Genomic DNA, 11,803 nt, shown 5'->3' on the forward strand with positions numbered 1-11,803 from the left:
AAGTTGTTCCACTGGTTAATTGTCCTCACTGTCAGGAAATTCCTCCTTAGTTCTAGGTTGAATCTCTCCTTGGTCAGTTTCCATTCATCGTTCCTTGTCTGGCCTTCGGGGGCTTTGGAAAATAGCTTGACCCCCTTCCTCCTTTCTGTGGCAGCCCCTCAAATATTGGAAGATGCTCTCCTGTCTCCCCTGGTCCTTCTCTTAGTAAGACATACCTACTTTCCTCCTTCAACATAGGGTTTAGCCTCCAGACCCCTTATTTTCCGCCCTCCCTCCCTCCCTTCCCTCCCTCCCTTTTGCCTTCCTCCCTCCCTCTCTCACCTTCCTTCCTCCCTCCCTCCTCCATCCTTTTTTCTTCCTCCCCCCTTCCTTCCTTCCAGTGGTGGGATTCAAATAATTTAACAGCCGGTTCTCTGCCCTAATGGCCAGCTGGGTAGGCGGGGCTCAGTGGTCACGTGACTGGGTGGGTGTGGCCAGCTCAACCTCACTCCCGTCGATGGGCGCTTCGCCTTAGCTCTTACAATGTCATCAGGGTTAACCGGAGAGGCAGTTTCTGTAAGCAGGGCAACAAAGATGAGGCTAGAAACAACACCAGAATGTTTCCTTCCTGCCTTCCTTACAGGATTAGCCCTGTAAAGTGGGGGAAAAAACAAAAGGAAATTTCTTCCAACAATCGGTTCTCCGAACTGCCTAGAAAGTTACCAACCAGTTCTCCCGAATCGGTGCGAACCGGCTGAATCCCACCACTGCTTCCTTCCTTCTCTCTCTCTCTCTTTCACCTTCCTTCCTTCCCTTTTGCCTCCCTCCCTCTCCCACCTTCCTTCTTCCCTCCCTCTCTCTCACCTTCCTCCCTCCCTCCTCCATCCTTTTTTTTCTTCCTTCCCCCTCCTTCCTTCCTTCTCTCTCTTTCTCCTACCTTCCTTGCAATAGCCCTTAGACTGATATACTGCTTTACAGTGATTTCCAGCTCTCTCTAAGCAATTCACAGAGCCAGCCTTTTGCCCCCATCAATCTGGGTCCTCGTTTGACCGACCTCAGAAGGACAGAAGGATCCAGCAATCTCTTTATGCCACCGCTTTTAATTAATTTGTTTTCATGTTTTGGAGGGAGAGGCCTTCGGTTTATTTCCTTAGGTTGCCTGCCTATCATCCTGAGCCCCTCTTGTAGACCAGGCAGTTGAGGGACAGTGGTGGAAGAAGAAGCGAAAATGACCTTCCATGAACTATAACTTTCTGTTCCAGCCGCATCCCAAATCCTCATAAACCCACATCTTAAAAACCCCCAGGGGAGGGAAGGCTGGGGGGGGGTGTTGGGGGGAGGGTGGGAGGGAGGGATGTATATTAGGCTTGATGGGGGTGTTAGATTTTAAAGTAATATGATTACACACGTATACTGTCTTCTCTTATTTTTTCTTTAAAACTAAGGTATGTTAAGTATATTGATATGGAAGCATAAATACCATCAACACAGAATGGAGTTTGCTCAGAAGCTGAAATACACCAATGAGAGGAAGAGTGGGAAACAGAGGAGAGAAGAAAGATGGGAAGAGAGGGATAGGAGAGAGGGTAAGGGGGGAAGATGAGGAGGAGAAGGAGGAGTGGAATGAAGAGAGAGGAGAAGGAGAAACGAAGGGGAAGTAGAGTAGTATGGAAGCTGAAATACACCAATGAGAGGAAGAGTGGGAAACAGAGGAGAGAAGAAAGATGGGAAGAGAGGGATAGGAGAGAGGGTAAGGGGGGAAGATGAGGAGGAGAAGGAGGAGTGGAATGAAGAGAGAGGAGAAGGAGAAACGAAGGGGAAGTAGAGTAGTATGGAAGCTGAAATACACCAATGAGAGGAAGAGTGGGAAACAGAGGAGAGAAGAAAGATGGGAAGAGAGGGATAGGAGAGAGGGTAAGGGGGGAAGATGAGGAGGATAAGGAGGAGGGGAATGAAGAGAGAGGAGAAGGAGAAAGGAAGGGGAAGTAGAGTAGGAAAGGATGATGGAGGGAAGAAAGGAGGTAGGAGAGAGGTAGGAGAAAGAGGTGTATGGAGAGCAGAAGAGCTAATAATGGGTTTTTATCTTTCTGGGCGTTGATGACAAGAGGAACTGATGTAATTGCTACTTAATACAATAGGATATTGGCTATGTAATAGTATACATTGATTATATGTTATGAAAATGGAAAATAAAAATAGTATATTAAAAAAAAAAAGTAAAAACCCCAGATAGAAATCATGGTTTGTCTGTTTGTTTTTGTAAATCAGAAATAAATCCATTCAGTTCTCTTCTACGCACTTCACGGCCAAGGAGGGTACAGAACCAAATGGGAATACTCCGAATCGTGGCACCCTCAAGAGCCGAGCACCGATCTTATTTATCGTATGTGGGTAAATCCTTCGTCAGCTCAACCAAAGAAGCTTCCTGTAATCCATCTAGGACCTCCTTGGAAATCTCAGAAACTCAGAAGATAGCTCCAACAACAACAACCAAGATGTTGCCTTCAGAAGTTGTGGGACCTTCATCACTGGAGGCTTTCAAGAAAGGGCTGTCAGAAATAGTGTAGGGTAGTGGGGGGGTTGGACTAGATGACCTACAAGGTCCCTTCCGACTGTTAAATCTGTCAAAGATGGCTAGATCCAGACCCATCTCGTGTCTCCACCTATCCTATATGCTAGGAGCTCCACCTGGCGTTTCCTTAGGCGTCCATCAACCAAGGACCTCTGAAATCAGAAGGTCCTCTTGTTATCATGGCTCTCCCTCAAGACATCTACCCATCCTTTCAGCTTGGGATGACAGCCAGACCACGGCCATCCTTGTGGGCAGAAGGTCCAGCCAACGTGAGGGACACCGAGTCACGTTCTTGAAGATCACATCTGTAGAGCCAGACCACGGCCACCCGTTGTGGGGCAGAAGGACCAGCCAACGTGAGGGACACCAAGTCATGTCCTTGAATCCCACGTTCTCATCTTCCACTCGCTGCACAGAGGCCCTCAGTTCTCCATTTTTCCCACCCACCCCGAAGGTGTCTTTTCCCCAAGTGGAACATCTTCAGAAGGTTACCAGAACTGTTGGCCATGTACCCATTGGCCCAGGACCTCCAAAGCCAGAAGGTCCTCTCGCTATCCTGGCTCTCCCTCAAGACATCTACCCATCCTTAGATCTTGGGATGACAGCAAGACCACGGCCACCCGTTGTGGGGCAGAAGGACCAGCCAACGTGAGGGACACCAAGTCATGTCCTTGAATCCCACGTTCTCATCTTCCACTCGCTGCACAGAGGTCCTCAGTTCTCCATTTTTCCCGCCCACCCCGAAGGTGTCTTTTCCCCAAGTGGAACATCTTCAGAAGGTTACCAGAACTGTTGGCCATGTACCCATTGGCCCAGGACCTCCAAAGCCAGAAGGTCCTCTCGCTATCCTGGCTCTCCCTCAAGACATCTACCCATCCTTAGATCTTGGGATGACAGCCAGACCACGGCCACCCGTTGTGGGCAGAAGGACCAGTCAACGTGAGGGACACCAAGTCACGTTCCACTCGCTGCACAGAGGTCCTCAGTTCTCCATTTTTCCCGCCCGCCCCGAAGGTGTCTTTTCCCCAAGTGGAACATCTTCAGAAGGTTACCAGAACTGTTGGCCATGTACCCATCGGCCCAGGACCTCCAAAGCCAGAAGGTCCTCTCGCTATCCTGGCTCTCCCTCGAGACATCTACCCATCCTTAGATCTTGGGATGACAGCCAGACCACGGCCACCCGTTGTGGGCAGAAGGACCAGCCAACGTGAGGGACACCAAGTCACGTTCCGCTCGCTACACAAAGGTCCTCAGTTCTCCATTGTTTCCACCCACCCCGAAGGTGTCCTCGTCTTTTCCCCAAGTGGAACATCTTCAGAAGGTTACTAGATGCGTTCGCCATGTACCCGCCCACACCCAAACCCCACAGAAGACAAAAAAGAAGAGCGTCCCACGAATCATCCATCGGGGGAGTTTCCATCCATGTCCTGGCCGCGAAGGAAAGAGGGGCGGCCGGGGGGGGGGGCAAAAAACGTTTTCTTGTTTGACGTGCAGGGAAGATCCAGCCTTCAACAATCCAGGCAGTGTCTCCATGGACAATGTCCCATTGAGGGAGACAGATCGTCTTTTATGCGGCCCGATGAGTGCGTGGGACAACGCAGCTCGGGACAAAATCATTCTGTAGTCAGCAGAAAGCAAGAAGGGTGGGATTCTGACCCACGAAGCCACCCAGGCACCGTGACGGCGTTTGTCCTTTTGTGGCTTCTTTTTTGTTTTGTCCTTCAATATTCCGATTCTTCTCGTCCTGCCTCACCCCCTCGACGTTCGCAAATCTTGGGAGGGGCAACCGCTTCCTGGCACACTCTCTTCTCCTCCTCTCATCCTTTCTCTTCCTTCCTTCCTTCCCTCGCCTGCCTTTTCCCCTTCTTCCATTTCGTCCGTTGGGTCTCCATCTTGCAAAGTCAAAAATGCAAAGGAAGGAAGGAAGGAAGGAAGGAAGGAAGGAAGGAAGGAAGGAAAAAAGAGAGAAAGAAAGAAAGAAAGAAAGAAAGAAAGGAGAAAGGAAGAGAGAGAGGAAGGAAGGAAGATCAGAACAAAGAAGAAGAAGAATAGAAAAAGAAATTGGAAGGAAAGAAGATCAAAGGGAAGGAGGGGAATAGAAAAAGAAGGAGGGGAAGGAGGAAGGAAGGAAGGAAAAGAGAGAGAGAAAGAAAGAAAGAAAGAAAGAAAGAAAGAAAGGAGAAAGGAAGAGAGAGGAAGGGAGGAAGATCAGAACAAAGAAGAAGAAGAATAGAAAAAGAAATTGGAAGGAAAGAAGATCAAAGGGAAGGAGGGGAATAGAAAAAGGAGGGGAAGGAGGAAGGTGGGAAGGAAAAGAGAGAGAGAGAAAGAGAAAGAAAGAAAGAAAGGAGAAAGGAAGAGAGAGAGGAAGGAAGGAAGATCAGAACAAAGAAGAAGAAGAATAGAAAAAGAAATTGGAAGGAAAGAAGATCAAAGGGAAGGAGGGGGATAGAAAAAGAAGGAGGGGAAGGAGGAAGGAAGGAAGAAAGAAGGGAGGAAGATCACAGCAAAGAAGAAGAAGAAAAAGGAATTGGATGGAAGGTCAAAGAAAAGAAGGGTAGAAAAAGAAGGAGATGAAGGAGGAAGGAAGGAACGATCAGAGAGAAGAAGAAGAATAGAAAAAAATGGAAGTTCAAAGGAAAGACAGAGAATAGAAAAAGAAAGAAGGAAGGTCAGAGGAAAGAAGGAGAATAGAAACGGAAGAAAAGGAGGGAAGGAAGATCAGAGCAAAGAAGAATAGAAAAAGAAATTGGAAACAAGGAAGGTCAAAGGAAAGAAGAATAGAGAAAGGAGGAGGGGAAGGAAGAAGGAAGGAAGGAAGATCAGAACAAAGAAAAAGAAGAACAGAAAAAGAAGGAGGGGAAAAGGGAAGGGAGGGAGGAAGGAAAGATCAGAGAGAAGAATAGAAAAAAATGGAATGAAGTTCAACGGAAAGACAGAGAATAGAAATAGAAAGAAGGAAGAAAGGAAGGTCAGAGGAAAGAAGGGGACTAGAGAAGGAAGGAAGGAAGGAAGTTCAGAGCAAAGAAGAAGAAGAATAAAAAAAAGAAATTGAAAGGAAGAAAGATCTGTTTTTTCCCTCTGAAACTCCTTTCCTTCTCCAGAATAAATTAACCCCCAACATCTTGTCTCACCATCAGCCTCTTCCTCTCCGCATCCCAGTTGCCCTGGGCATTTTAACCCCCCCCCTTTAAAATCAAAAGATATACCCCCCCCTCCATCATTCAAGCTTCCATCCTGCCCCTCCCTCAACTTTCCCTTCTGGGGAAAAGACCCCAGAGTGGGATGGCGCGTCGAATCCTGGAGACCCCAACCACATTTTTCTTTCTCGGGCTGAAACCTTCCCTTCATCTTTGCTCTTAATTGGCCCGGGGGTCTTGGACTCCAGCCAAGGGGATCCTTTTATTATTATTATTATTTAAAAATAAAAAAATAAATCAACATGCAAAATCCGAATGCCCTCGTTAGGCAGGGAGAAAAGTAAAAAATAAATAAAAATCGCCATGCAAAGCTGGCTTCAATTGACTGTCAGGTAGCCCCCCATTTTCCCCCCCCACCCCAATCCCCTCCCGCTCCCTCCCTCCCTCCGCGCAACAAAGCCCCCATTGTCGAACCCACACAGCCCCCTTCGCATCCAAGCCTCGCCGATGTGGCCCGTCAGGCCTGCATTCGGATAAATAAATCAGAAACACTTAAAGCCCTCGGAGGGAAAGAGTCTTCATTATACCTCCTTCCTTCTCTTTTCTCCTCCTTCTTCTTCTTATTTTTTTTTTCCCCATCCTCCTGCCCGTTTCAAGCCGGGTTTAAGTTGGATCGTGTCCAGCAACCCCACGGCAGGCTAATAGGTGTCTCTCCCCACACCACCACCACACGCCCATCACCATTCCTTGATTTCCCCCACCCCTCTTTTCCACCCCCCTCTCCCCTCCCACAGCAGACAAAAAACCCTTTCTTGCTTTTTTTCCATTTTTTTTCCCAGGGCTGACAAGTTTATCCAAATATTCCTGGCCTTACGAATCGCCCCGTTTTTCGGACTCGTAAAAAAGGACATTTTTGTGCGTCTTGCAAAAAAAAAAGAACTTCACATGTGTGTGGGGTGGGGGGAGAAGCCCACATGAGGTTACGGGACGATGGAGCCAACGGGCAAAAGAAAAACTTTCCCCAAAGTTTGAAACGCGTCCGGGATATCCCACGGAAAGGACGCTGTCTTGCGTGGCCCTGTTCCCGACAATGCAGGTTTTATTTCAATCGTATATGTAGTCTTCGACATAAAACTGTTCGCTTAACGACGTTTCGAATTGACACAGCACCAGAAACAGAGGGACTTACGGCCTGTCCTCACTCTTACGCCCGTCGCTGCATTCCACATGGGATCAGGATTCAAGGGCTTGGCAACCTGGCTTGTGTTTTAATTGTGGTTGCGGCATCCATGCTTGTCATTAATTTCCTTCCCGGTTATTTTCTGAGAAGTCAAGTCGAAGGGGGTGGGGTGGGGTGGGGGAGGGAAGTCAGATTCGCTTAATGACTGGGTGATTCCTTTCAAGGACTGCAGTGGTTTAACAACCGGGGCAAAGGGAGATTGTGAAGTTGCGTGGTGGTGCGGGGGTTAGATTGCAGGCCGACTCTGCCCACTGCCAGAAGTTCGATTCTGACCGGATTGAGGTTGGCTCAGCCTTTCGTCCTTCCGAGGTCGGTGAAATGAGGACCCAGATTTGGGGGGGGGGGGCAAAAGGCTGACTCTGAAAACCTCTTAGAGTAGGACTGGAAAGCTCTGTGAAGCAGTATTTAAGTTTAAGTGCTATTGCTATTCTCTTCTCTTCTCTGTTCTATTCTATATTCTATTCTATCCATTTCTCTCCTACCTATCCGATCCTATCCTATCCTATATTCTATTAGGTTCTATATTCTATTCTATTCATTTCTATTATCTATATTTTATATCTATATTCTATATTCTTTTCTATTTTCTATTCTTTTCTATTCTATTTTCTTTTCTATTCTATTCTCTGTTCTGTTCTCTGTTCTACTTATATTCTATTCATTCCTATCCTATCCTATCTTATCCTACCCTATATTCTATTCGGTTCTAAATTCTATTCTATTCTATTTTCTATATTCTATATTATTTTCTATTTTCTATTCTTTTCTATTTTCTTTTCTATTCTACTCTATTCTCTGTTCTGTTCTCTATTCTATTCATTTCTATCCTATCCTATCCTACCCTATATTCTATTTGGTTCTAAATTCTATTCTATTCTGTTCTATTTTCTATTCTTTTCTATTTTATTCTATTCTAATCTATATTCTTTATTCTTTTCTATTCTATTCTATTTTCTATATTTTATGGTCTATATTCTACTTTTCTATTTTCTATTCTTCTCTATTTTATTCTATTCTAATCTATATTCTTTATTCTTTTCTATTCTATTTTCTATATTTTATGGTCTATATTCCACTTTTCTATTTTCTATTCTTTTCTATTTTATTCTATTCTAACCTATATTTTTATTCTTTTCTATTCTATTTTCTATATCTTATGTTCTATATTCCACTTTTCTATTTTCTATTCTTTTCTATTTTATTCTATTCTAATCTATATTTTATCCTTTTCTATTCTATTTTCTATATCTTATGTTCTATATTCTATATTCTTTTCTATTTTCTATTCTTTTCTATTTTATTCTATTCCAATCTATATTCTTTATTCTATTCTATTTTCTATATTTATGTTCTATATTCCACTTTTCTTTTTTCTATTCTTTTCTATTTTATTCTATTCTAATCTATATTTTTATTCTTTTCTTTTCTATTCTATTTTCTATATTTTATGTTCTATATTCTATATTCTTTTCTATTCTATTCTAATCCTATCTTATCCTATCCTATCCTATCCTAAGGGATGTTACTGGCTAACCATCTCCTGTCTAACTCTGTCCAGTTTGCAGCTACAAACCTTTTATTCCTCAAACCCATTTCGTAACTCTAAACCAAGGTGCCTGCAGAAACCCCAAACCGAATCAAAACCAAAAGAACCAGACTTTGCTTTCCACCTGTCAGTTTTTAACCAGGTTTGGGGTAACTAGCAGCCCTTCAGAAGTTGCGGCGGTCACCAAAACCCGCCTTGGGAGAAACAACAGCCCACCAGCCACCGGGTATTTTTCTATTGGCCCGAGCGGGAGCCGCGAAGCCTCATAAAACCGATGACTGATGTATCCTCGGAAAGCTATAAAACTTTATGGAGGCGAAAAACCCAGATGGAAAGGCCTGGCTCTGTTCCCCAGCCAGCCGCCCCGCGATGGAGAATTCAACCTGCAGCCAGGATCTGCTTGTGATAACAGCCGCATCTGGTGCACAGAAGCCGACCAAATTGTTTCAACAGCAACAAGGCACCGCCGCTCTGTGGCCGCTGGCTGCCTTTTTCGGGGGGTGGGTGGGTGGGGCTGGGGGAGTCTTTTTGTCTTCACAGCTGGCGAGATTTGCAAAGGATGAAGGCAGAGGGACGATGAGAAAGTTGGGAAATTTTGGCGTTTGCGTTGACGGGGTTTATATGGTATGGCTTGATCTATTTTCTTGGTCTGCAGCTGCTTTGAAATCTATCAAATCTGGTAGTCAACTGCATTTTGATGCGAACATTTTTGCCCCGGTACTCTTCTTTAGTTTGCTACTCGACACGCCAGCTAGAAATTGGTCTGGATTGATCTATTTTCTTGATCCGCAGCGGCTTTGAAATCCACCGAATCTGGTACTCAACTGTATTTTGATGCGAACGTTTTGCCCCGGTACTCATCTTTCGTTTGCTACTCAACCTGCCAGCTAGAACTTGGTCTGGATTGATCTATTTTCTTGGTCCACAACTGCTTTAAAATCCCCCAAATCTGGTACTCAACCGTATTTTGATGCAAAACATTTTGCCCCGGTACTCTTCTTTCGTTTGCTACTTGACCCGCCAGCTAGAAATTGGTCTGGATTGATCTATTTTCTTGGTGCACAGCTACTTTGAAATCCACCAAATCTGGTTCTCAACCGCATTTTGATGCGAACGTTTTGCCCCGGTACTCGTCTTTTGTTTGCTACTCAACATGCCAGCTAGAACTTGTCGGTTTTGGCTGCCTTGTGAACTCAGAACATTATTCCTTAGAGGGAAAATTTGTTTGCTACTCATCTATTTTGCTACTCATCAGGCCTCCCAGAACTGATTGAGTACCGCTATGTTAAATAAATTTAATATGGCTGCCTAACTCGAAGATAATAACTCTGGTTTCTCTTGTCGTTGGCGTATCGTTTTTAGGGGGATCCCTTGGGCCCTACCACATGCACACTTAGAACATAGAATAACAGTTGGAAGAAACCTTGGAGGTCTTCCAGTCCAGCACCCTACTCGAGCAAGAGATCTTATACCATTCCGGACAAATGGTTGTCCAATCTCTTCTTGAAAATTCCCAATTCATATAGAGGCCAGCAGTGGGTCAGAGAAAAGGGAGGCCCAGATTTCCCGCATGAAGGTGAAAAGTTTGGTGAAAAATTGAACAGGAGAGGCCACACAAAACCACTTTTCTGAAAGTCTCTTGGTTTCTCCCAGATGGGGTTGGTGAGATGTTCCAAGAAGACCTCCAGATCTTAAGTCCTCCTAGATTTGTTCCAGTAGACAAGTCCGGTTTGATGGACCAACATTTGAGATGTCCCTACAATGGACCCGCCTGTATTTAACTTGGTTCTCTCTCTCTTTCTCTCTCTCTCTCTGTTTTTCTTTCTCTCTGTGTGCATCTCTCTTTCTCTGTCTCTCTCCTTTTTTTCTCTCTCTCTCTGTCTTCCTCTCTCTCTCTCTCTCTCTCTCTCTCTCTCTCCTTCTCTTTCTCTCTGTTTCTTCTTCTCTGTCTGTCTGTCTTTCTGTCTGTCTCTCTCCCTCCTTTCTCTCTGTGTGTATCTTTCTCTCTCTCTCATCTCTCTCTCCTTCTCTGTCTCTCTCTCTCTTTTCCTCTGTCTGTCTATCTCTCTGTGTCTTTCTCTCTCTCTTTCTCTCTCTCTCTCTGTTTCTCTCTTTGTCTCTTCTTTTTCTCTTTCTCTCTCTCCTCTTTCTCTTTCTCTCTCTTTCCTCTTTGTCTGTCTGTCTGTCTGTCTATTTATCTATCTATCTTCCTGCCACGATCAGTTCTTTCTGGATTCCTTTCATCTCAACCTCCCTCGATCCTCTCTTGCAGGCTGGCGAAGCTCTGGACCTCAACAAATTTTGCATGGAGGGAAACCCAACGTCCAACGGGAACTGGTTGAAATATATCCGGCTCGCTCGCTCGAGCGAAGAACAAAACTTAGTGGTGTGTCCCATTAATGACCAGGTATGGACTTTTGTGGCCTATATACACAAACACACACGTGGGGGGGGGGGGGAATTGTGAGTTAAAGTTGTTGGAAAAACCAAAGTGGGGACTGCCACTTTCTCTCTCTCATGCCAGGACTACGCGAGATTGCTGGTTCTGACCCCTGAAACAGGAGTTGGGGGCCATGAAAATGCTTCTGCTTCTCCTCCTCCTCCTCCTTCTTCTTCTCCTTTTCCTCCTCCCCCTGCTTCTTCTCCGTCTTCTCCCTCCTCCTCATTCTTCTTCTTTTTCTTCTCCTTCCTCCTCATTCTTTTTTCTTCTTCTCTTCCTCCTCCTTCTCCTTTTCCTTTTTTTCTTCTTCTCTTCTCCTCCTCCTTCTTCTCCTTTTCCTCCTCCCCCTGCTTCGTCTTCTCCCTCCTCCTCATTCTTCTTCTTTTTTTCTCCTTCCTCCTCCTCCTTCTCCTTCTTTGTCTCCTCCTCCTTCTTCTCCTTTTCCTCCTCCTCCTCCTCATTCTTAATCTTTTTCTTCTCCTTCCTCCTCCTCCTTCTCCTTCTCCTTTTTTTCTTCTCTTCCTCCTCCTTCTTCTCCTTTTCCTCCTCCTGCTTCTTCTCTTTCTCCTTTTTCTTCTCCTTCCTCCTTCTCCTTTTTTTCTTCTTCTCTTCCTCCTCCTCCTCCTTCTTCTTTGTCTTCTCCTTCTCCTCCTTCTATTTCTTCTTCTCCCTCCTCATTCTTTTTCTTCCCCTTCCTCCTCCTTCTCCTGCTTCCTCTCCGTCTTCTTCCTTTTCCTAATTCTTTGTCTTTTTCTTCTTTCTCCTCCTTATTCTCCTTCTCCTTTTTTTCATCTTCTCTTCCTCCTCCTCCTCCTCCTCCTTCTTCTTCATCTTCCTTCTTCTTCATCTTTTTCTTCTCCATTCTCCTCCTTCTTCTCCTCCTTTT

At 45.2% G+C, this 11,803-nt stretch overlaps 1 protein-coding gene across 1 annotated transcript in view; it reads left to right on the forward strand.

Moving 5' to 3' along the window:
- PRDM16 (PR/SET domain 16) overlaps positions 1-11,803 on the forward strand; it is a 190,670-nt gene that overhangs the window by 146,942 nt on the left and 31,925 nt on the right. Inside the window, 1 exon segment of the mRNA XM_087702688.1 lies at positions 10,750-10,884. Within this exon segment, the coding sequence (XP_087558814.1) occupies positions 10,750-10,884 (135 nt within the window).

This window comes from Thamnophis sirtalis, unplaced genomic scaffold (assembly GCF_051295495.1).
Source record: "Thamnophis sirtalis isolate CommonGarterSnake01/CBP01778 unplaced genomic scaffold, rThaSir2_p1.2 scaffold_15, whole genome shotgun sequence".
NCBI classification, from domain to species: Eukaryota; Metazoa; Chordata; class Lepidosauria; order Squamata; family Natricidae; genus Thamnophis; species Thamnophis sirtalis.